This window comes from Cervus elaphus, chromosome X (assembly GCF_910594005.1).
Source record: "Cervus elaphus chromosome X, mCerEla1.1, whole genome shotgun sequence".
Taxonomy (NCBI): Eukaryota; Metazoa; Chordata; class Mammalia; order Artiodactyla; family Cervidae; genus Cervus; species Cervus elaphus.
Genome location: NC_057848.1, coordinates 138,953,433 through 138,980,558, shown reverse-complemented (window position 1 = coordinate 138,980,558; position 27,126 = coordinate 138,953,433). Strand labels below are relative to the sequence as shown.

The 27,126-nt window shown below is 36.6% G+C and overlaps 1 protein-coding gene across 1 annotated transcript in view; it reads left to right on the top strand.

Moving 5' to 3' along the window:
* CFAP47 (cilia and flagella associated protein 47) overlaps positions 1-27,126 on the top strand; it is a 479,971-nt gene that overhangs the window by 345,886 nt on the left and 106,959 nt on the right. The window contains exons 51-55 of the mRNA XM_043897451.1: positions 6,183-6,280; positions 14,164-14,339; positions 15,880-15,987; positions 17,129-17,237; positions 21,696-21,800. Coding sequence (XP_043753386.1) covers positions 6,183-6,280; positions 14,164-14,339; positions 15,880-15,987; positions 17,129-17,237; positions 21,696-21,800 — 596 coding nt within the window. The remainder of the gene's footprint in view (positions 1-6,182; positions 6,281-14,163; positions 14,340-15,879; positions 15,988-17,128; positions 17,238-21,695; positions 21,801-27,126) is intronic.

Here is a 27,126-nt window from a genome sequence, read left to right as displayed (position 1 = left end):
AAGGAAAATGGGTTTATGAAGAGTTGGAATAGACAGGGCAGGTTTCTGAGAGACTGGGTGAATGAGTTCTCTTATGGGTGAGTAGCAGGGACGGAAGAGGGAAATAGAGAAAAGTGGGTCGACAGGGGCAAAGTTCTACCAGAGGCATACCAAAATAGAAATCTTTATTAAATGAGTTTGTGTTTAATCAGGATTCTTCAAAGAAAGAGACATATAATATAATATAATATAATATAATATAATACAACATTCAATCCAATATAGTATAGTTAAATATAATATAATAATCTATATCTTTATAGAGAGAGACATTTTAAGGAATTGGTTAACATAACTAAGGAGACTGGCAAGTCCAAAATCTATAGGGCAAACACATTCTTGCGTGCTAAGTTGCTCAGTCATGTCCGACTCTTTGTGACCTCATGGACTGTAGCCTGCCAGGCTCCTCTGTCCATGGGATTTTCCTGGCAAAAATACTGGAATGGGTGGCCATGCCCTCCTCCAGGGGGTCTTCCCTGGCCAAGGGATTGAACCCATGTCTCTTACATCTCCTACATTGTAAGCGGATTCTTTACCACTGAGCCACCAGGGAAGCAGGGTGGGAAATTAGTAAAAGTTGCTGTTGCAGTCTTGAGTCCACAAATTGCTCAGGAAAGACCAGGCAGGCTACAAGCTCTGAGAGGGTTTCCATGTTTCAGGCTTGGCTAAGAATTGCTTCTCTTTCAGGTCACTTCAGTCTTTGCTCTTACGGCCTCCAACTGATTGGAGTTGACACACTCACATAAGCAGAGTATTCTGCTTTACTCGAAGTCTACTGATTAAAGTGTTCATGTATCTTCCTACCAACATTTAGACTGGTGTGTAATCAAACAACTGGACACCATAGTCCAGCCCAGTTGATATATAAAATTAACCATCACAGAATACATGGATTAAAAGGGATATCCAGGCACTCATTCAAAACAGTTTAGAAAGAGAAGAGCTAGGCCACTGCAACAGTTAACTGGGTTTGAAGTGAAGAGAACAGTGTTTTTTAGGGTGGTGATGGGGATAGAGAAATACCCCTAAAGATGGAAAACATTTCAGAAACTAGCATTAGATGCTTCTCTTGAGAGAGTAGATAGTGTTAGTCACTCAGTTGTGTCTGACTCTTTGTGATCCCATGGTCTATAGCACACCAGGCTCCTCTGTCCAAGGAATTCTCCAGGCAAGAAGAGAGCAGAAAGGAAGTGAGAATTGATTCCAAAATATAACAAGGTTTTCTTGTATCTTGTTTGTATCTTGGAGGTCCTATCTAAGGGATGCCCAAGGGAGAGTGTTTATCAAAGTCTATTGTGGGGGGTTCTGGGGGAGTCATGTTAGGAAATTACATTTACTTGTGACTGTGTGGGCTATTTAAAATTTTTTAAATTAAGTTTCAATTATTCAACATAAATTATATAAGAAACATTCTTACATTAAAGTATTTGTGCATATCATCGATTATTTTATTTCAAAAATATCTTAAAATGAAATCATTGGATCAAAGGGAAAAACAATTCTTAAACATTTTAAACATGTTAAAGCACTCTTCCAATTTTTATCAATTCAAATTTCCATTATAATGTATAAGATTGTCTCTTTCAACTTGACCCTCGTTAAAACTGGATGTTACCATTATTTTTCCTATTTTCCTATTTGGAAGCCTAAAAAATTCTTATCTAATTGTTTTCATTTCTTCTTTGTCCCAGCTTTACTGGAGTATAGCTGGCTATTAAAAATTGTGCATATTTAAAGTGGACAAATAGATTTGATATACATATACATTGTGAAATATTCACCAGAATCATCCTAATTAACATATTTATCATCTCACATGAAGTGAAGTGAAGTGAAGTTGGTCAGTCATGTCCGACTCTTTGCAACCCCATGGACTGTAGCCTACCAGGCTCCTCCATCCATGGGATTTTCCAGGTACAAATACTGGAGTGGGTTGCCATTTCCTTCTCCAGGAGATCTTCCCATCCCGGGTCTCCCGCATTGTAGGCAGACGCTTTACTGTCTGAGCCACCAGGGAAGAACATAGTTACCACTTTTTTGCAGAAGAAGGTAAAGACGCAATCTACCTTCTAACTGAATACTGTCAAAATATGCATACAATTTAAAGTGATCTATATTCAGTATAATAACCTATCAAATCTGAGTGGCATATTTTAGAAATATCTAATATTTAGATAAATTTTAGGTTCACAGCAAAACTGAGAGGAAGATTCAGAGTTTTCCCATATACATCCTGCCCTCACACATGGATTGTCTCCCCCATCATTAACATACCCCACCAAAATAGTACATGTGTCACAATTAACAAGCCTGTATACACACACACACACACATACAAGATCTACCTTCTAGCAAATTTAGAGTATACACACTACCCTGTTAACTATAATTACCTTGTTGTACATTATATCTCCAGAACTTACTCATTTTGCATAACTGAAACTTCTCTAATTGAAAAGAAATGTACTGCTGAGCAATCAGTAAGAAAAAGACCATAGTTATTACAGGGGATGGAAAGGTTAATTCTGTTTGAGGAGGAATATGGAAAGGCCTGTCTGAAGAATTGGGGATAACTGTACATATATTTTTCCTGGTTCTTAATCTATTTTGCAACCTGTCATCAGACAGCTTAGACTTTTAAAATAAAATAATCAATGATATGCACAGATATTTTAATATAAGAATGTTTCCCATATGATTTATTATGTTAAATAATTAAAACTTAATTTTTAATTTGATTTAAAGTGTTTTTGAATAGATATCATCTGCATATAATTTTTTCCCATTTTTGTTGAAAAATAATTGTCATACATCACTGTAGAAGTTTAAGGCCATACAGCTTGATGGTTTGATTTACACGTCTTGTGAAATGATTACCACAGTATGTTCAGCTAACATCCATCTTCTCATATAGATACAATAAAAAGAAAAAAAAGATAAAAGGAAAAACAATTTTCTCCTTTTGAAGAAAACTCTTAGAATTTACTCTCTTAGCTTTTCTGTATATCATACAGCAGTGTTAATTGTAGTCATCATGCTGTACATGACCTCCCTAGTACTTAATTATTCTATAACTGCAAGTTTATGTCTTTTGACCACCATCCTTCATTTCTCCCTGCTCCCGTCTTCTGCCTCTGGTAACCACAAGTCTGATTTCTTTTTCTATGAGTTTGGGTTTTTTGTTATTGTTTTGGTTGTTTATTTTAGACTACACACATAACTGAAATCATGAGTATTTTTTCTTCTTTACCTGACTTATTTCACTTATCATAATGCCTTCATAGTCTGTCCTTGTTGTCACAAATGGTAGGGTTTCCTTGTTCTTTATGGCTGAGTAAGATTCCACTGAACATATATATTACAACTTCTTTATCCATTCATTCATCAACGATACTTAGGTTGTTTCCATGTGTTGGCTATTATAAATAATATTGCTATGAACATGAAGGTACAGATATCTTTGTGATCATATTTTCATTTTCTTTGGATATATTCCCAGAAGTGAAATTGCTGGACCATATGGCAATTCTGTTTTTAATCTTATAAGGATCCTCTGTACTATTTTGCCTAGTGGCTATACCAATTTACAATCCCACCAGCAGTGCAGAAGTGTTCCCTTTTCTCCACATCCACAAAAGCATTTGTTATCTCTTGTCTCTTTGATTATGGTCATTCTAACAGGTGTGATATCTCATTGTGGTTTTAATTTGCATTTCCCTAATGACTAGTATTAAACTTAAATAATAGTGAGTATTCTCTGAATGCTATCAAGTGTGTATATACAAAGGCACACATATGTATGGATTTATTAATTATATACAATGTATATATATTATATATATATGCCTATATATGTCTTTATTGATATATTAAACTTGAAATTTTATACAAAAATAAATACTCTTGGTCATGGGATTATAAATAATTTTTATTTTCTAAAGTGTTTCAGTAATTTCTTAAATTGCTATAGTGAATGTTGTTAGGGTTTATAATTAGAAAAGTTTTAATATGTTTAAAGCCTGTAAACAGTGTTTAATAATTACTATTTTTGTTGTTCAGTTCATTAATAAATTATCCCTAATCTCACTGTCACTAAAAAATTCATATTCATTGTATGTTTCTAGCTCTGTAGAAGTTAAATTAGCTTCATCACAATACTATCTTATATTATAGTCAAAGTAATTACAAATAGTAGGTGTTCTCATCCCCATGATAGTTAATTTTATATGTCAATTTGGCTGGGTCATGGTGCCCAGATATTAGGTTAAAAGGTGTTCTGGATGTTTCTATAAAGGTGATTTTGGATGAGAATTGTATTTACGTCTTTATACTTTCAAAAAAGATTTCCCTCCACAATGTGGGTGGGCCTTACCTAACCAGTTGAAGGTCTTCATAGCACAAAGACTGACTTCCACAGAGTAAAAAAGGAATTCTACCCTTTGGACTTGAACTCCAACTCTTCCCTGGGTCAACAGTCTGCTGGCCTAACCTGCAGATTTTGGATTTACTGAGCCAATTATTTGAGCCATGCAATAGAGTTCAATACATTCAATATAATACAGTGCAATGCATTGCAATGCAATGCAAAATGAAACAGTTTTTCAGAAGAAAGAGACGGAGAACTGCACAAATCTTGGCCCCTTATTTCACAGATGAGGAAATTGAGACCCAAAGAGACTTAGCGATTTACCTAAGTTAATCGAACATTGCAGTTCTTGGAATATTTACAACTTGACAATACAGATATGATATGCAAACAGTTAACTGACACTAGAGGTTCTCTTAAACTGTAATCTAGCTCAGCATTGAAGCATAAAGAATATCAAAGTGAGAAGCTGAACAGTTGAGAACTAATAGAAAGAGCCTGGGTTTGATGCCAGTACAAACCCTGCTACACGGGGCTCTTGTGGCAGACCAGGGTTTTGGTTTCAGGATTTGGAGGTGTGACTTTGGACATCACTGGCAGCAGAAAGACCTGTATTAATATATATAGGGTACCCAGATGTAACCATTACTCTCTCATCAGTTAGTCCTGTTAAAAAACAAAATTCAGCTGAGTAAATTTGAGGATATGATTGATTTTATTCATTTGTTAATTAATCAGACGGCATCCCATGTAGCAAATAGAAAGCTGCTCTCAAGTTTGATAGAAATGTGGAGGGGGAGGGCATGGACAGGGGAGTTAATTAGCAGAAGAAAAGAAAGGATTGTTTCAGGCAAGATTGCCTTGCTAGTGGGCTTCCCTGGTAGCTCAGATGGTTAAGAATCCACCTGCAGTGTGGGAGACCTGGGTTTGATCCCTGGGTTGGGAAGATCCCCTGGAGGAGGGCATGGCAACCCACTCCAGTGTTCTTGCCTGGAGAATCCCATGGACAGAGGAGCCTGGCTGGCTCACTAGTGCTGACCAAAAATTTGTGAAAAGTCCGTTACTGGGAGAGGTTGAAACTGCAATTAAGTCTTAGTTTACTCTCCCGGAGGCAAGTGGCTCCACCTTGGGCCTGTTATTTCTTCTAGAGTTCTTCTTTTTCCTTTTCCCCTCCCCCCTCCACTTCCCCTCCCCTTTCATTTCCCCCTTCTCTTCCTCCTCCTCTCTTTTGTTATTTTTTTTAAACCATCCATACCCCATTTCAGCTTTCTTTGAGCTAAATTGCTAGGATCCTGTTTAACACTCCCAAGAAACCAGACGTTTCATGAAATCTTCCTCATTTTTTCCCCTTAGGCTAGATTTTCATGGTACTAGAAGTGTACCTTTGTATATTATAATACCATATTTAGATATGTCTATGTATATTATGTGAATGCTTTGGGAATTAGGGGGCAAAGGGTTAGTTATTTCTTTTGGAATATTAATCCTTAAAAGTAAAACATTCTTATTTTTGTGAAGAACTCAGTGAGTTTATGGGAGCACACATGAGGCAGGAAGCTTTCATAGCCCATTCTCATGGCCATGCAGCCTGGGGCTTCTCTTACTGCTCACAAACTGTGTTGAAATCGACTTTTCACCTTCCCCTCAGCTCTTGACAAGTGAGTCCGTCAGAAAGAATTTGAAAATGGTATCTATTTATGTTTCTCAAAAAATATGTAAAATATGGTGTTCTAAAATGCACATATTAAAATGTGCCATGTTTTTTTCTTTTTTTCAGATAATGCTATTAACAATTTGCGAATCTGGTATTATCTTGAGATCCATAGTGCTCCTGGACCACCCTTAAAGATTATTGACATGAAATGTGTTGCTATGGTAAGAGCCCATTAACTGCTCATAGATTCTTCCTTTTTGTAAACAATTGGAGCTTTTGTTGTACACCTAAATTGCTATTCCTAAAAAATAGTCATGTTAAATGAGCATATTGGGATAAATTATTCAAATAATATCAATTTTATTTTAAATCCATTAAGATGCAACTTACATGCTTATAGAAAAGATTTCTTTAAATCAAGTATTTAAGCTTTTGATAAACAATGGTTATTTTAAATATACAGATGAATTTCTTTATAAAATAATTATTTAGGATCTTCAACTTTTGCTCCAACATAGAAAATAAGAAAATACCTAAAATACTTGGTCTATAAATCAGTTATTTGTTCACCTGATCTCTGGGTAAATCTCCATGGAGGCATAGAAAACAGATAGTTAGACTATTGAAATGCACTCAAGTATCACTTGCAAAAGCTTTGGGGAAAAGTATTTGATGTGCTAGAGTGTTCTCTTTGCCCCTATAGGTAGATGTGCTGTCCTAATTAAATGTTCAATTTCAGCTGAAGTTGGTGAAGGAAGGAAGGGGAGTCCTTTTCAAGTAACTCTACCCAAATAGGCTATCAATGACAGTGATGTGGCCAAGTTACTAAGTTTTCTTTCCTTTCTAATAATTTGTTGTTGTTGTTTAGTCACTAAGTTGTGTCCGACTCTATTGTGACCCCGTGGACTGTAGCCTGCCAGGCTCCTCTGTCCGTGGGATTTACCAGGCAAGAATACTGCAGTGGGTTGCCATTTCCTTCACCAGGGGATCTTCCCTACCCAGGGATTGAACCCGCATCTCCTGCACTTACAGGCACATTCTTTACCTCTGAGCCACCAAGAAAGCCCCTAAGGTAAAAACTTGCTAGCTATATAACTTTTGAACATGAAGATTTAGTCAGCAGAGACCATATGAGTTCTTTTAAATAATCCCATCAAACAAACCTTTGTGAACTTCTTGAAGAACATCCTTGCTGAATACTTTCAAAGTATACTAAAATGACTGTCCATGCCTATAGAGTTTCCTAACATTTTTTACTGCATTTGCTGTTTTTGCTAAACTTTTGAGAAATACTTTACTTAGATCAGCTAGAGATGCCCTCATATACATACATTTAGTGAGTCTTTAATAAATGGCATAGCAAAATATTTTTTTTCACACTTAGCATATGCAACTTTAATCAACCAAAAGAAAAAGCCCCAATTGTACAAGTGAAAAAAAAAATCCAAAATGTTGACACAGGCCTAACTAATACCAGCTACTTGTATGTACAGCTGTGTAATTTCAAAAAAGCTATCCCTATATGTATGTACAAAAGTTGTTTATACACAGGTCTGTACATAAGGGTCTATACATTTATTTCCTCAGAACCCTTAAGGTGCCACCTCTTGGCGAAGACACCAACACTTCATTCACATATCTTACAAAAAAAGACTTTCTTACAGCATGGAAAAGTAGCTCATCAGTTGTGGCAATGAAGCTCTCAAGACACTCAGCTGCCTCCGATTTTCCATCTGCATTTCATCTTTTTGTTACATTCCACCCAATCTTAACACCTTCCCTGCTGCTGCTGCTAAGTCGCTTCAGTCGTGTCCGACTCTGTGCGACCCCATAGACGGCAGCCCACCAGGCTCCGCCATCCATGGGATTCTCTAGGCAAGAACATTGGAGTGGGTTGCCATTTCCTTCTCTGTAACACCTTCCCTAGAGATGAGTGAATGGTTAGAATTTCTTTAAATAGGGTTTTTGTAAGAAATATTTACAGCCTTAAGGCACATAAATTTAGTTACTTCTTATAGCAAGTTCCAAAAATCAGGTTATATTTTCAGTAAACAAAAATTGGTTGTTAGTAGTCCATTCTCTTTTGTATAAAGTAAATAAATAGGATTTCTTTCTCTTTGAATCTTTTTTCTTCCAGTTTTACTGAGATATAATTGACACACAGCACTGATACATTTAAGGTGTAGTGTTAACACATATTGGTTTGACTTACATGCATCATGAAAATTTAGTGAACATCCATCATCTTATTTAGCTATAAAAAAAAGAAAGCTTTTTTTCCCTTGTGCTGAGAACTCTTAGGATGTACTCTCTTTAATGGTTTTTATATATAACATACAGTAGTGTTAATTATCTTTGTCAGATAGTACATTACAACCCTAATGCTTATTTGTCTTATAACTGGAAGTTTGAACCTTTTGACCACCTCCATCCAGTTTCCCTTCCCACTACTTTCTGACTCTGGTAAACACAAATCTTATCTCTTTTTCTGTGATCCTAGGAAAAGTGATGAACAATACAAACAAAGTCCCTGTTTACATGGCACTAACATTTTAGTGGAGTTAGATAGGAAACAAAATAGAATTGAAATGGGATATTCTATGTGAAGTTTTTCTGTTGACTTAGATTTTCAAGTGAAATACAAACCTGAAAACTATAGATACTTTTCCATGCTGTAAAAGATTTTGCTATGCCATTTATTAAAGACTCACTAAATGTATGTATATGAGGGCATCTCTAGCTGATATAACAAATTCCATAATTTCAGTGGTTTAACATGATCAAAGTTTTTAATAATTTTAACAGTCTGGTGCCTTTGCTCCTGGTCAGTGTCTAGCATCCTCCATGTTGAGATCCCAAGAGTCAGAGTCAGGTTCCCCCCGTATGGCAAGTCGATCATCCTTTAGAGGCTCAAAGATTTCTGTATATAGGTGGAGAAAGAGAAAAGAGAGGAGGGAATTTCCACTAGTGACATCGAAGTCACATGCATCACTTTCACTCACATACCATTGGAGTGAACTAGCCATACGGCTATGCCTGGGTACAAGAGGATCTAGGAAATGCAACCTCTGGTTGGACAGCCACTCCCAATGATATCTTTATACTATGAAGCACAGCACTTTTTACTTTACACTTTATACTCTCCAGCACAGAATTTTGCTGGAGAAATTATATTTCTGCCTTGTCTGAGTAGATGACAAATATTTAGCCTATAGCCCACATTCTAGACTTTGTATGCCATGGCCAGAACACAAAGGGAGTGGGAGTGTTTTCTTTAAGGAGTGGAAACTGACAGTTTAATGGCCATTGGATTTTGGTGAGTTCTTTTCCACAGATTGGACCATATTTAAAGGGAAAATGGCTAGAGTGAAAGCAGCTACATTTCCACTGATATGTGGTAAGGCCTTTGGGTCTAAATGGATTTTCCTCTGTGGAAGGAGACTGGGCTTGGGCTGTTTTAAAAGAGTCAAGGTATTTTCTGCTAGAGTGAGAAGAACCCAGAAGAGCCTACATGGCGGTGATGTCAGAAAGAGTGAAAGAAAGGGACCTGGAAAGTCAACTGGAGAAGCACAACCAGCATCAGTTAATTTGTTCTTTTACCTCTCATCCCATCTATATGCTGTGACCTGATGGAGTCCTATTAGCGCAGTGATTACAGGAGGAGAGGAAGTCAGAGCAGGCAATTGAAAAAAACACATCATGTGTACCTTTTTCTTCACAAGCAGTCTGAAAAATCACCAGAAAGCCCCAGGAGTAGGGACGAGGTGCCAGGTAGAGAAATCAGGAAAAATATTCATTGGATATGGGATGTAAGTGTTGATTGATTTTCTACTTCTTTACATATCTAACAATGAAACTCTCCAGCATTGGGGACCATCCTAAGATAACAACAAGGATCGGGAAAGGGAACTCCCGCCTGGTTTGGAGAGCAGTAATGGGAAAGAGAAACTGTTTTCCGATTATACTCCACTAAGTTTAGCTCATCAGGTGAACCCAATACCATGACAATAAATGAACAAGATGAATTTAGATGGACAAGATGAATTTAGACAGTGATAATTCTCCGAACAAAAATAGCCCAGGGATTCATTGAGGATGGCACGAAGACTGAAGCAGTGCAACCAGGTAGAGAGATTAACAAATATATAAGCCCTTGGGACAGAATGAGCTTGGTGGAAAGGGGCCTACCAAGGAGGAGCTCAGGCACTCCAGGAACAGGAAAGAGGCTTATGAGGCTGGAGCTTGGACAGAAATGGTAAAGGGATGATTTGTGATTAGAAGCATCTTAAGAAATGTCGTTGGGAAATTTGTTGTTGTTCAGTCACTAAGTCGGGTCCGACTCTTTGCGACCCAACTGCAGCACGGCAGGCTTCCCTGTCCTTCACCATCTCCCAGAGTCTGCTCAAACCCACGTCCACTGAGTCAGTGATTCCATCCAACCATCTCATCTCCTGTCACCCCTTTCTCCTCCTGCCCTCAATCTGTCCCAGCATCAGGGTCCTTTCCAGTGAGTTGACTCTTCACACCAGGTGGCCAAAGTATTAGAGCTTCATCTTCAGCATCAGTCTTTCCAATGAATATTCAGGTTTATTTTCCTTTAGGATTGACTGGTTTGATCTCCTTGCTGTTCAGGGGACTTTCAAGAGTCTTCTCCAGCACCACAATTTGAAAGCTTCAAGGCTTTAGTGCTCAACCTTCTTTATGGTCCAACTCTCACATCTGTACATGACTACTGGAAAAACCATAGCTTTGACTAGACAGACTTTTGTCAGCAAAGTGATGTCTCTGCTTTTGAATATGCTGTCTAGGTTGATCATAACTTTTCTTCTAAGGAGCAAGCGTCTTTGAATTTCATGGCTGCAGTCACCATCCACAGTGATTTTGAAGCCCAAGAAAGTAAAATTTGCCACTATTTCCACTTTTTTCTCATCTATTTGCCATGAAGTGATGGGACCACATGCCATGATCTTAGTTTTTTGAGTGTTGAATTTTAAACCAGCCTTTTCACTCTCCTCTTTCACCTTCCAGATTAATGTTGACAGTATTTTGGCAGATGGATATTTAATAGAAATTATTTATATGATACCATGTATGAAATGTATCATTTGTGCCTCTTTATCTGTTTAAACTTTGAAGAAAATAATATTCAAACTGTAATGAAAATTAGGGAAAAATTTTTTATAGTATTGTTAAAATTTGACATTTCACCATACTTGGAGTAGAGAACAATTACTTGGAAACTCTGTTGTCTTTTTTTTTTTTTCTTACTATAATGACCTATCTTTTTCTATTGAGTTTGTTGCTGTTTTCAAGACAACGAAGAGTTTGCTTGTGGGGTTCTCCAGAGATTGCAGTGCTACTCAGTGCTGGTGGCTCTAAGCAATTGGTGATTGCTTTCTACAAGACTCCTCTGTGAAGGATTTTGAGGGGTATCCAGACCTACTGGATAAGAGTGAAATGGTCAAGTGGTGATACTTGCCGTGAATGTGTCAAGGAAGAACTGTGACAGACGTGCCACTTAACTGCCATCCATAGCTCAGTTGGTAAAGAATCTGCCTGCAATGCAGGAGACCCCAGTTCAATTCCTGGGTCGGGAAGATCCCCTGGAGAATGGATAGGCTACCCACTCCAATATTCTTGGGCTTCCATTGTGGCTCAGCTGGTAAAGAATCTGCCTATAATGCTGGAGACCCGGCTTTGATCCCTGAGTTGGGAAGATCCCCTGGAGAAGTGAAAGGCTACCCATTCCATTATTCTGACCTGGAGAATTCCATGGACTGATAGTCCATAGGATCGCAAAGAGTTGGACACAACTAAGCGACTTTCATTTCACATTTCCTAAGAAGTTTGGCCAACTATGTAGAATGTCATAACAGATTTCTAACACAAAGTTTCTGTTATATGGCTTGCAATTCAGAGAGACAACAGTAGATTTAAACTGATTTTGCTTTATTTTGTGTTCATAGTTTACATGTGATAAGACATAAAGCAATCACACATCCCAGTACTATTTTTTCCTCTTTAGACTGGAGTTTTTCAATGTACAGGTCTCGAAATGTGACTTGGTTAAAATGAGCATTATTAATTTTTTTTAAAAAAGAAATGACTAGGATAGGATAGGATAAAGTAGGATAGGAAAGAATATATCATAGAAGTCACAAGTGGTAAGAGCAGGGACTGTTTTGTGAAACTTTTTTTTCCCAATGGCATGTGTTTATGAGCCAATAGTAATATGAAATGGAGTTCGATCTTAGCATTTTCACTTCTTTGAAGAAGCTGTATCGTTGTCTTACAGTGACACTTTCTCTGAAAAAGATCTGAGTTAATAGGCCAGGACAAATATCTAGTCCAAAATGCCTTATTTCAATTTTCTGTCTAAAGACCTTGGCAGAGTGTCTAGGCTGTTATATGGTGGTTGGGATTTGTTATCATGACATATTACTTTGGGTTAGTTGTTGATTTGCTTGACCCTCAGAACTTTCTAGGAGGCTGTGTTTTGTAACAGTCTTACAAGTATGTCAGGTTGCCTAGGAAATAGTAAAATTTTTGACATAATGCCATTGTTGAGTTTTTTGCATATTATACTTTATTTCTTCCTTGTTTATAATTATGAGCATGGATATTTTACTGTAGGAGTTTAATGGCCATTTATTTTAGGAATCCATGATTCTAATATCTCCAGTAACTATTGTAGATGACCGTTTTCCATTGCATTTATGATTAAGTCTGATTTGTAGTAAATGATATCTACTCTCATCTAGTAATTATAAACATATATATATCCTTGATTTCCATCTTTCCTCGACAGATCATGTTTACCACACTAAATGCTACTTCTATTCCCTAAAATATAATATTTATCCACTCATTTATTTATACAGAGGTAATCAAGCAAATGCTGTCCCATGGACAAAGCAGTAATGTCTATCTTGAAGATATGTTGTGTGAATGACTCTGTCCCCATCACCACCTGTCCCCACCAGGTCCTATAATGTGACTTGATAAATTTCAAAATAGCTCCATGTCCCAAAGAACACCCATTATTGAGCTTTAAATTATGGCTAAAATGTCCAACATTCTCCATTTAATTAGGTTAAATCATTATAGACAATTGGCTTTTTGTTAACTTTGAGATATGCCCTGCGTGTTTAATCACCTTTGACACATTTGCTTCAATTAATGGCTTTTACTGTAGTGGAGATCACAGCTGTAATGGGATAAAATAAAAGTCCCTACAGAGAGAGCAGACTTGTGGTTGCCAAGTCGGGGGGAGGGGAGACTTGGCAACTGGGGTTAGCAAGTACAAACTATTATATATAGGATGGATAAACAACGAAGTCCTACTGTATAGCACAGGGAACTATATTCAATATCTTGTGTTAAACTATATGGAAAAGAATATGAAGAAGAATATATGTATAACTGACTCACTTTGCCATATAGCAAAAATTAACACAGCATTGTAAATCAACTACGCTTAAATAAAATTTTTAGACAAAGATATGTCATTAGCCAAAATGGATCAGAATGAGAATCAGGAAATGTCTTCGAAAGTAAAGTGTGCCTTCCAGGCACACTTGGGAGCCAGAACCAGAAAAACTAGACAGAGGAAGGGATCTAAATGGGAAGGTAGTCATGTCATCAGCATAATTTGACTTTTTTTAGCCCCATCCCAGATCTACTGAATCAGGATCTTTGAGGAAGGGGGCCAGTAATCCATATTTCAGCAACTTCTACAGATGATTCTTACGCATGCTAAAGCCTGGTACCACAGCTAGAGGAAACATTGACATACAGACCTCATAATAATAATTGTACTGATGAAAAATATATTTTAAATGTATATAATTTTGAAGTTTCCTGAGTATTTAGCTAGGTGTATCTCTTTGACTATTTGTTTTTGAAAACAATAATTTTACAATTTACCAAGGCTAAGCAAAGAAAATACATAAGAGATTAAAAGAGAGTGAGGTACATTCATTAGTGGACTAAGGAGAAAAAAATAAAACAATGGCCTAATGTAGAAAAATTTCTTGGTTTTCCATAGGACAAAGACTCTGTGCTGAAGCTTAGAGCTAATTATATATTTCTTTTGTAATTCTAGGAGAGTGTTTGTATTGAAGTACCTCTCATTAATCCAAAAGAGAAAATTGTTCACTTCGATGTGCTATTCTCAAGTGCTGCCTTTAGTGGACTCGATGAACTTGAACTATTTCCACGAGGTTCTGTCAACTATATCGTACGGTATTCTCCAGCATGTACAGGCTTTACAGAAGAAAGGTATGGTTTGAATGTGGCATTATACTTATTGTTTATCCCTTGAAATTAACCTTTCAAATTATTTCTTTGCATAGTATAATCATTCAGATTACACTTGCTCATAGTTTTAATTTTGTTTAATATCATTCATTGGTAAAATATACTAATTTAGAGTGACCATTGTTTTCTTTAGTGCAAGGATATTATTTATTGGAATATCAAGTTTAATAATGCCTAAACTGCCCCCTATATACTCTCTTTCACCTCACTTTTTGTTAACCATATTTTTCTGGGTGTAAAAATTGAGCCAAATGAACATGATTCCATAAGGATTAACGGTTAAACTTTCAGTATTCTTAATAAAAATTCATTTATATCTTATATTCTCAATTAAATGCAAATCACAAACATACACACACATATTAACAGTGCCATGGCAAGTGTTCTTATGGCATAATTATGAGAAACTTTCTTTGCACTGTTTTCACACACACAAACGTAGCCTCTATACTCATGATTAACTCAGCTTATAGTAAAATTTCTTTGTTTCAACAGTAACATCCAATTGTTACAGTTTTAAAGATTGTACTTAACTTACTATTGTTGTGTACAATGCATTCCATTACTAGCTCTTTGCTAGTTTATATACTCTTTCAAAAGAGTTAGAATAATTCTTATTTTAATGAATGATGAAGAAATAAATATATTTGCACAATTGTAAAGGATGAGCATTTTTATAATGTAAAGCATGTAAATTAAAGTCATAATGTATATGGAAGACACTATTTTGCTAGATTATCATTAGAAATGTAGGCCCATCCCCCCTCCCCAGTGTGACTATAGAGGCTTTATGAGCTCAGACTGAATCTTGGAGTTGGTCAGCTAAACTGTCAGTTAAAAGGCATACTTTGGTCTGATACTTACTGCCTGCTCTCTCTATTATCATCGCTAGAGCATATATTTTACATACATACACACCTAAAATTCTCAGAGTAACCGTAAGAGGTAGGAATGAGTGTTCCCATTTTATAAATGGTGAAATTGAAGTTCAGCAAGTTAGGTGACTTGTTCAAGGCTGTACAGATAAAAGATGACAGAGCTGGAATACCAGCCCAGTTTTATTTTTAGACTGTTATATGCTCTTTGTCTCCCCAAAGGAGAGCACATGCTGATGATAAAGGCAGCTTTCAAGAGCTGCATGTCACTTGATAGTCTTCATGTGAAAATCAACTATATCTGATTTAATCACAGTTCAAACACAGGACTCTACTTGTTCTAGCTACTGTAAGATAATCGAATCACCTGTGTTAAAGCAGTTTTCATTGATTCAACAGGCATTTATTAGACAGATATTCATGATAATACTTTTTCTTGAATAAGAAGTTATTTTCTCACCGAAAATGAAAAAAAAAATACATCTAAAACAAGAGTAGAATGTGTCACAGAATGATTGTCAAATTTTATATTTGGAACCACCTATTTGGAATTTATTTTCTCTGCCAAATTTGTTTTGCATACAAACTAGATCTGCTGACAAGATTTTTATTTTTCTCTCCACCAGCATTGTTTTTCAGCCTGATTCGGGTCTAGAGTTTTGGTATTTACTGAAAATAACTACTGACCTTCCAGAACCAACCATAATGAAAGAAATATATTGTGACCTTGGAAAGTAAGTTCTTTTTAATAGATATTGTTATACTGCAGTTACTCTTTTTAAATAGGACAAACATCTATTTTGTTTTAGTAATTTTTTTCTTCTCTTGGGAAGTTTGCCACTTAAACTATCCTTGTGGAAAACTTGTGTGAAAAGAAAAATATGTCAGGACTTAGGGAGGAGAGGCTTTTGTTCAAAGTGATTATTACAAGGGAGGAAAAGGAATTGTTAAAATAGTTGTCAGGGGACTATTGCAATTCAGAGAATACTTCCCTCTCAGAAATCTACAAGCTACTCAGTATCAAAGAGAACAAGCTTTTTCTTTTACAGGCTAAAGGAGGAGCAAGCAAAGATACCCAGAATCTTTGGAGAGAAGCTAGACAAGGAAGGGGAAATGACCAGTAGGGACTGATAGGAAAAAGGGTTTCTCTGTGGTCAGTTAATTCCCAGGAGAAGCTCAGAAGGGAGACAGATTCCACCTTTTTGGTGCTTGCTCGGGCTTGGGGACAAGCAGAGTTCAGTGGCCTATCAAAAAGACAGAAGGCTGACTAGAGTTTGCTCAAGGCAAAGCAAGAGAGTATACAGTGGGCAACTGAGAACACTCGATCATTGACATATGACCATTGAAATATGACCAATACTCGCCCTTGAAATATGACCATTTATATTTAGGGGACTGAGTTCCTATTACATGTCTGACGTCAAGTTTAGTACTGATACATAAGGGTGATCAAGTCACAATTCCTGCTTTTAAAGAGTGTGTGTACCTGTGGGCACATCAGTACCTTCTAGTTAATGTCGCTCCGCAGGCACAGCAAAAGAGCGTTCAGTTCTCTGAGTGCCATGAGTTGAGCCAAAACATCACTGCAAGTGACTTATTAAGGAGGTGTGTTCCCAGTAAGAAAAATTAGTAAGAGAATAGGGGAAACAGAATAAGCAAAGGGAAGAAGCTAAGCAAGGCAGTGATTACAGGTGAAATCCCAGACACTGTCTGATCCTTTGGAGAGCTTTGGAGTATAAATCACATCTCAGAGTTTGGGTGTTAGAACTTGATCTTTTTGAGGGATGCACTTCAACCCATAGTAGTCATCGAGTGTGTGAAATTATCATTGAATGAGTTTATGAACAAGTTCACTAGCTTTGTTTTTCCTTCCAGGGTTGCCACTGAGATGATTTGTTTAGATAATCCTACATGTGAAACCTTAGAATTGCATGCAACAAACAGTAATACTGAAAATTTTGTCCTGGAGATTAAGAGATTACCAGTAAGTATATTCAGAAAGCCGAGTAACCTACCACTACCTAGAACATTTTGCAGTTCTGATTTTGGCACACCATGGGGTATTAGCAATTGAATTGCAGATGCTATTTTTTTTAATGTAACATATGTCACCAATTTTATCAAGAAAATCAGTATCATGTTCATATAAATTTTTAAAATTATGATGTATAGGCTAGATTCATGCTCATTTTCACTGATCCCTAAATAAATTGGTTGTGCTTTATTTCTGACCATTTTGGTAGCCAGTTTTTGTGATAGTTACCTAGTAATATGACTTTCTTTTCCCCTGATTTTAATTAGAGTGCTCTTTTTTTTCTCCTCTTTTTTCTTTCTTTTTTTTAAAAGAAACTTAATTTTTTAGAGAAGGTTAGGTCCACAGCAATATTAGACAGAAGGTACAGAGATTTCCCATACACATCCTGCCTCCACTTAAGGCACTCATGCACAGTCTCCCCAGCTATTAGCATCCCCACGAAAATTGTGCATTTTACTGATATGATTTTGACTAATGTGATTAGTCATATAAATCCTAGGGGGGCAGTTCTTTTTAGCTTTTCCTTAGTTTCTACCCACCGCCCCCTCCCCACAGACAGTGCTGACAGCTTTGCTCCCCTCTCCTTTCTCTGCCTCATTTTCTCATTCCTTGGTTCCTGATAGAGACTGGAGCCATTCATTGGGTCTCCATCCCTCTATCTTCCTCCAAGTAACAAAACAAGAGCTGAAGAATCAGCAGCCCTGTCTGTATTTCCAAAGCATACCATACCAAATATATATAGTGAAAGACAAAACCATGCTTTCAAGTAAATTTCAACATGATAATTGCAATGGATTACTTTCTTCAGGGGCCCATACAGTAAATTAGGAAGCCCTATTAAGTAGATATGATATTTAGATAAAGGATTTTATTGTTTGCTGTTTGATAATTATTTAACAAATCTACAATTGTGATTTCTTTGTTTATACTTTAATACTTGTCTCTTGTCACTCACTGGTTGCCAGCTAATATCATGATATGAAATGAGTTCTTAATTGCCATGGGGTATCAAATCAGATATTGCTAAGTATTACATTGCTGAAATTGATGTATATGGTGTAATCTTAGGGAAATTATTTTAAAATGTATGTGTGTGTTTGTATTACTTAACACCATATTGTCCATAAATTAAACAGAATATGATGGTCAGGCTATAGTTTACGCAGAACTGAAAATACTCATTAGACAGTGTTGCATTCATATCCTTTGTATAACTACTTTTACAGAGAGTGTAAATGGTATTTCAAAGGAAAACAAATGTGTTATATTACAGATACCCCCTTACATTGCATAATGAAAAAGATCATCTCAACTTTAACATGTCCAACTATGGCTTCTTAGTCCATTCATTCTTTCACAGTTATCAAATATTATTGAGCACTGAATATGCAATTAATCTTAATATTAGGAAATAACTGAAAAATTTACAGATGATTAAAGTATTATATGTTATAGAATCAATAGGAGCACACATTAATGGTAATGATAATAAATGGAAAGTATATTATATATCTATATAGTTTTTAATGTATATATAACTTTATATACATATATAGATATGTATATATGATTTTATTCCTGTTTTTGTTGTATAATATTCATAGGTGAGGATTTTTAAATATTGATGATTATCCATAAATGCTTCAATAAGTAAACATAGATTATCAAGTGAAATAATTATATAAAAAACTTACTTTCCTCCATCCATATATTATGAAAAATAGCAAAAAGATGCAGAAGTAGAATAATACAGTGCACAGACTTACACCTTCTATCTTGGTTCTTATATTAACAATTTGTTTAAATTTTTTTCCTCTCTTTTCTCTCTTACATTTCTTGCTATTCAATTTAAAAGTAAATTGTAGATACTATTTTAACAGTAAATACTTCAGATTATATTTCTTAAGAGCATTTTAGTCTCCATCATCTAGTATCTGGTCCAAATTTCATTTTACCTAACTGTTGGAAGAATATCTTTCCCTCTTGAACTAAGATCTAGTGTAAACTCAAAAGATTGGAATTGGTTCTCCTAATGACACTTGTAATAAAATGTTTTTGCTTGTAATGAAATGTTTTTAAGAGTCAGAAAGCTGCTATATTTAGCATATTATGTATATATGTATCCCATTACACTAAACAAGTAGGTTTGCTACAGTTAAATTCCATCCAACAGTGTTTATCTTTTCCTTGAAACCAGGGGAGGTGAATTTTTCAATAAATTTTCTGTGGAAATAAAGGAATTGAGTTATTGGTTTGTTGTATACACAACCTCAGTTTTCACCACTTGCCTCTGACATATACAAATGGAATTTGAGGCCAGAGAAGTCAAAATATTTAAACTACATGATTAGTAAGTGGTAGAACTAGAGTTTAAAATCTCAATTAATGTAGTATTATATACTTTTACAATGAAATTGATGATTTCTTTTATGTATATATAGGGAGGAGGGAGAGAAATCCTTTTGTCACATTTACTAAATTGAAAGAACATGTGAAATGCAACTTTTCTAATATTTTTGCTCAAGTCGATTCTGAAATTAAACTCCTTAAATGTGCATTAACTGATAGCATCAACACATTTGAAATATCAGAGGAAGATCCAGCCTGAAATTAAAAATATATATATATTTGCTGTAAATAAACCACACATATATATAATAAGGAAGTAATTAGCTCTGTTAATTCATGCAGCCATGAAATTAAAAGATGCTTGCTCCTTGGAAGGAGAGCTATATGACAAATCAGAAAAGTGAAAGTGAAAGTCACTCAGTCATGTCCGACTCTTTGCTACCCAATGGAATTCTCCAGGCCAGAATACTGGAGTGGGTAGCTGTTCCCTTCTCCAGGGGATCTTCCCAACCGAGGAATCAAACCCAGGTCTCCCACGTTGCAGGCAGATTCTTTACCAGCTGAGCCACAGGGAAGCCCAAGAATACTGGAATGAGTAGCCTATCCCTTCTCCAGTGGATCTTCCCCACCTAGGAATCGAACCAGGGTTTCCTGCATTGCAGGCAGATTCTTTACCAGCTGAGCTACCAGGGTAGCCCTTAATAGTGTACTAAAAAACAAAGACATCACTTTTCTGACAAAGGTCTGTCTAGTCAAAGCTGTTGTTTTTCCGGTAGTCATGTGTAGATGTGAGAGTTGGCCCATAAAGAAGGCTAAGTACCAAAGAATTGATGCTTTTGAATTATGGTGCTGTAGAAGACTCTTGAGGGTCCACTGGATAGTAAGGAGATCCAACTAGTCCATCCTAAAGGAAATCAACCCTGAATATTCATTGGAAAGACTGATGCTGAATCTGAAGCTGCAATAGTTTGGTCACTTGTTGTGAAGAGCCAACTCATTGGAAAAGACCCTGATGCTGGGAATGATTGAGGGCAAAAGGAGAAGAGGGTGGCAGAGAATGAGATGGTTAGATAGCATCACCAACTCAGTGTGCATGAATTTGAGCAAACTCTGGGAGAAGTGAAGGACAGGGAAGTCTGGCATGCTGCAGTTCATGGAGTTGCAAAGAATCTGACATGACTTAACAACTGAACAACAGCAACAAATTAACTCTGTTCTAAAAATAAGTTTGTATGTTTGTTCATGGTTATTCTCAGAGTTTATTAAACAGTAAATGCTGTATCCTATGAGGATTGAAAGACTGATAAACTGCAAGTTTCCTTTTTCAAAAGTTATCTGGAAAACTATAATAGTGAAAAAATAAGTTACTTACTTTTCAAACATGTAACATTCATTCCGTCATTCTATAAGTGTTGATAGTAAATGTTACATTATTCACAGTGTAGTTTTTTGATTACTTAAGATCTTCAAGTCCTTATTCTATTACGATAGAATATTAGGATAGCTTCTTTTACAATCTCTGAAGCAGTAACTCATACTAATACAATTCAGATTCAAGTTATTCCAGTAGATCACACCTTGAGGGTCTATGTGATAGGACAAAGAAGAAACTTCATTGTGCACTAAAGAAGAATATCTTACCTCTGCATTTAGACTGAGTTCATTTCTTTTGACCTCGCCAAGGCTACAAGTTAGATTCCCAGTGGTTCGACATGGTTCTTGAAATGGACAATAAGCTATGGGTTCTTAAATAAAATGCACATTTCCATTATTGGGGATTCCAACTCAGCTTAAAAGCTTAATCCTGGTTTCCTTTTACAGATCAATGTAGTCATTGTCTTGGGGAAGAACATGGTGTATGCATTATTGAACACTGTTTAGTATCTTGGGTTGTTTCACCAATATTTGCCAAGCAACCATGCTAAAAATGTTTAATGTGTACAAGGCAACATGTTAATCACACAAGCATCTACCTGGCATATATCTAGCACACAAAGATGCCGACTCAAGCAAAAGTATTGATTTGTGTTTCCCTTTCTTGTTCCTTAATTCACACAGCTGATCATACCACCTAACTCAACCAGAGACATACCTATTCACTTTCGTCCTTCTGCTCTTGGAAGAGCTAGTCATCAGACTTCTGTCATCTTCCACTGTGCTCAGGTATGATAGAGTATTCTTAGACCAAGACAGGTTAATTAAATTTTAAAGTTAATAAACATGTAAATCTAATTTATCCATTTGACATCTTTGCAAGCAAAACAACTTTATTGTAAATTATTATTTAAATGAACTTTGGAAAATATAATATACATTATGTATGCACAGGCATTTAAGAAGGCATCTTTAAATTCTTAGATCACTTGAATGAAAGAGAATATAAACCCAGATTTAAAATGTAGGTACTTTAATGTAAATGCCAAATTGCTAGCATTTATGTTAATTTTCTGACTTGGATTTTATTACTCAAGTTTTCATGAACTTAAATATAAAATTGTATGAAATCTAATCTTGCAAGTAGTATGTTTTTTCCCACTCTATTTTCATCTAAATAATAATTTTTAAAAATAGTAGTTTATTTTTTAACCATTTCTAAGCTTGCTACATACCATTCTAGGAATTATTTCAATTCATTGTCACCAGAGTCCTTATGGTAAAAGTATGGTCAACCCCATTTTATGAATCAGTAGGAGGTTGAACCTAGGACATCTTGCTTCAGCCCATCTTCATAACTATTTTTATAACTACAGGCACACTGCCAAGTCATAACTGTTACTGCCAGTAAGAATTTTACATTATTTGTACGTTCATTATTATTTTTTACTTCTTCAGGTGTTGATGGGGGAGTAAAGTAAGTGGAAGGGTTTGCTTTATATCCAAGGAGCTTAGAAAATCCTGTAATCTTGGAGAGAGTGAAATCAAATATAATACAGAGGTCCCCATGTCAGTGAAAGGCTAGTATGTAACTCAAAATAAAGTGAAAGGGAAAGTCGCTCAGTCGTGTCCGACTCTTTGCGACCCCATGGACTATACAGTCCATGGAATTCTCCAGGCCAGAATACTGGAGTGGGTAGCCTTTCCCTTCTCCAGGGGATCTTCCCAACCCAGGGAAACCCAGGTCTCCCACACTGCAGGTGGATTCTTTACCAGCTGAGCCACAAGGGAAGCCCAAGTGCCTTCTTTTCCCCCCAAAATGTGTAATTTAGAAAAAAATTTTTGAGGCTATTAAATTGTTTATATGATTACTGACAAATACATGGCCTGAAGCAATACAATGGATTATACTTGACTCTCAAAATATATATATGTATATATATATTTTTTCATATATATATATATATATTTCCCCCCCCCCCCCGGGCACCATACAGGATCTTAGTTCCCCAACCAGGGATCAAACCTATGCCCTCTGCATTGGGAGCATGGAGTCTTAACCACTGGACTTCCAGGGAAGTCCCATTGAGTCAAAAGTATTAAAGAAAATAAACAGTAATCCTTCTTATACAGAATGGAAGGTATAGTAGAGATATTTTATTTCACAAAAATAATTTTAACATGGCTTATCTTTTAGCTGATTGCTTCATAGCAGCGTCAGTCCTTTCATCTTCATTCTTGGAGATAACTTAGTTGTTTGCATTTCTGGTGGAACTCAAGGTAGTCTAGCACATCAGAGGGCAATGATGAGTTTTCTTCATCTTGATAGCTTTAGAAAATCCTAGCCCAGAGGTCAAACTCACAATTCTTTATCAAACACAAAAGAGCTCAAACAAGTAAGTAATCAACTCAAACCTTTTTGTCAATCACTTTAACACTGGGCCTTGCTTTCAGTTATTCTAAGCCTCTCCTTCCAAGCTATAGCAAATCCCCAAGGTTTTATCTCTGGTTAGACTTAAATCTAACTGACTCATTTGAAAAGACCCTGATGCTGGGAGAGATTGAAGGCAGAAGGAGAAGGGGACGACAGAGGATGACATGGTTGGATGGTATCACTGACTCAATGGACATGAGTTTGAGTAAAGTCAAACTTGTTGATGATGGACAGGGAGGCCTGGCGTGCTGCAGTCCATGGGGTCGCAAAGAGTCTGACACGACTGAGTGACTGAACTGAACGGAGACGTAAATCAATGTCATCCTTTTACCTAGAGTTCAGACCACATCAACCTTTTCAATGTATTACCCTAACACTTGTGATTTTTCCTGCCTTTTCTTTTTATTTATTTATTTTTTTTTTGCCTTTATTTATTTATTTATTTTTGGTCCTTTTTCATCTCTGAATCATTGAGGGCTTCCTCTTAATTCATTTAGTTGACATTTTGGGGCTTCCCTGTTGGCTCAGATGGTAAAGAATCTGCCTGCAATACAGGAGACCCAGGTTCAATCCATGAGTCAGGAAGATCCCCTGGAGGAGGAAATGGCACCCACTCCAGTGTTCTTGTCTGGAGAATTCCATGGACAGAGGAGCCTGGCAGACTACAGTCCATGGGGTTGCAAAGAGTCAGACACGACTGAGCAACTAACACTCACTGACAATTTTTTCAGGCAAAGCTGTTTCATCCTAAAGTATTGATTGAACAAACGTTCTGAAAATGCAGTATGTATGATGAATGTCTAGACATAAAAATAAAATGTTTTAAAAATAAAATTTTAGGGTTACTTTTCTAAGTCTGTGAGTTTGCAATTACATTAACCACTAGGGAAAAACTCTCATAGATCTTTGTTCCTCTCTTGATTTCACTGATGAATATATCTGAAGTAACACACACAACTAAATAGCTAGTTAATCAAAAAATCTATTCTGTTAGTGCTTGTAACTATTTCTGAAAATGGTTCTTTGCTGAACTTAAGGAAATGGCCATGGATTATAATTTATTTCATTTGTTTCCAGTTTGGATCCATGTGAAGAACTCTGGATTATTAAAAAAAAAAAAAAAGAAAGAAATCTAACTTTAGGCTAAAGTTGTTTGTGTAGATTTTGAACCCTGAGATTAATTTGGTTAGAGCATCACAACTGTGAATATCATAAACTCAAAATATGCTTCCAGAGTCTTTCAAAGAGATTGTGTTACTGCATGACAAGATAAGAGGAACAATAGTAAGCAGCAGATATGATAAACAGGCCTTCTCTTTGATATCAAACATTATGTTCTGAGATTTTTCTCTTGGTTTTCAGTCATTTCATTTTTATTTTCAAATAGTTTCCATTACTTCTTTATACTTGATTGTGTGACTTCCTGCATCTAAAGGTCAGAATAGTGGAAATGAAGGAAAAAAAGATCAAATCAAAGTGATTTTATTACCCAGCATGAGTCTGTGGTCCTTGCAGCCTTTGTCTATGGAAAACTCTCTTGATTCTTAGCAAGCTCAGATGCCCTGAGCTCTGCCCAGTGTGTGAGCCAGATCTACTGTCTTTTACCTACACTTGTTTCATTTTTCAGAAACATTGGAATTGAATCTTTGCTTTACTGTGTCTCCTTTCAATGAAGTTTTAGATAAAAGATGAACTAAAAATGTTACACTTTTTAATGCACACATTTGCTAGGGTACCTTTTAATTTCTCTCTGTGAACCTAGGTTGATGATTTAAGCAATGCTAGGGTGATTGTTGGAGAAGGCAATGGCAGCCCACTCCAGTACTCTTGCCTGGAAAATCCCATGGACGGAGGAGCCTGGTAGGCTGCAGTCCGTGGGGTCGCTAAGAGTCGGACAAGACTGAGCGACTTCACTTTCACTTTTCACTTTCATGCATTGGAGAAGGAAATGGCAACCCACTCCAGTGTTCTTGCCTGGAGAATCCCAGGGACGGGGGAGCCTGGTGGGCTCCCGTCTATGGGGTCGCACAGAGTCGGACACGACTGAAGGGACTTAGCAACAGAGTGATTGTTGGTTATTAAATGTCCAAGAATGGTGGGACATGGTTTAACTTAAAAGCTCCAGTATTCCAGACTACTTGGTGAAACATGAAAACATGATCTTCTGTTTTTGTAGTTTAGCTCGTTTCCAGTTGTTTAAAGTAAGCCAATTTCTGTCATCCATGATTTCTTTTATAAAATAGCCAAGAAATAATTTACAAAAAACAGTTGTTAATGTAATTGAACCCTGATACTTGATTCCACTCAATCAATTGTGTATGATCAAGCTCAGGCATCTAAGTGAAAATACAGTGAACCTATGCTCATAGAATCTCTAAATAAAAGTAATGCAGTCATTTGAAGACATATGCAGATAAAACTTGCTTTTAATACTCACTACTAAGACAGCATTTTATGGATTTGCTGTCACCACCCATCCTACTCAGAAAGAATCATAAAGTAAGTTTCCCTCTTTTTATTGGAACTTAAGCTTGAAAACATCTCTGTAGTTTTAGAGGTGATAAACTAGGACATTGTCAGTCAGTTTCAGTTCAGTCATTCAGTCATGTCCGACTCTTTGCGACCCCATGAACTGCAGAACGCCAGGCCTCCCTGTCCATCACCAACTCCCGGAGTCCACCCAAACCCATGTCCATCGAGTCAGTGATGCCATTCAACCATCTCATCCTCTGTTGTCCCCTTCTCCTCCTGCCCTCAATCTTTCCCAGCATCAGGGTCTTTTCAAATGAGTCAGCTCTTCACATCAGGAGGCCAAAGTATTGGAGTTTCAGCTTCAACATCAGTCCTTCCAATGAACACCCAGGACTGATCTCCTTTAGGATGGACTGATTGGATCTCCTTGCAGTATAAGGGACTCTCAAGAGTCTTCTCCAGCATCACAGTTCAAAAACATCAATTCTTTGATGCTCAGCTTTCTTTATAGTCCAACTCTCACATCCATACATGACCACTGGAAAAACCATAGCCTTGACTATATGGACCTTTGTTGGCAAAGTAATGTCTCTGCTTTTTAATATGCTGTCTAGGTTGGTCATAACTTTCCTTCCAAGGAGTAAGCATCTTAATTTCATGGCTGCAATCACCATCTGCAATGATTTTGGAGCCCAGAAAAATAAAGCCAGCCACTGTCTCCACTGTTTCCCCATCTATTTGCCATAAAGTGATGGGACCGGATGCCATGATCTTAGTTTTCTGAATGTTGAGCTTTAAGCCAACTTTTTCACTCTCCTCTTTCACTTTCATCAAGAGGCCCTTGAGTTCTTCTTGTTAGTCAGTTTTTGTTTAATGACCTCTTCACTCATCAGTAACATTAGTAAAGTGTTCAGTGCAGAACAGAGTCTTAAGGGACTTTTATTCTAAATGAATACAAGGGTAACATTTTCAAACAGAGATTTATGAAATGCACATGAGAACAGCGGCCACATTCAGTCTCCTTCACATAATTTTTGAGCCATTCTTTCATTTCATTTGATAAGAGAACATAGCCTGTACTAGATAATGGGAATAAGTAATATGACAATCGCAGTCATAAAGAATCCACCTGCCAATGCAGGAGATGCAGGTTTGATCCCTGGGTCGAGAAGATCTCCTGGAGGAAGAAATGGCAACCCACTCCAGTAT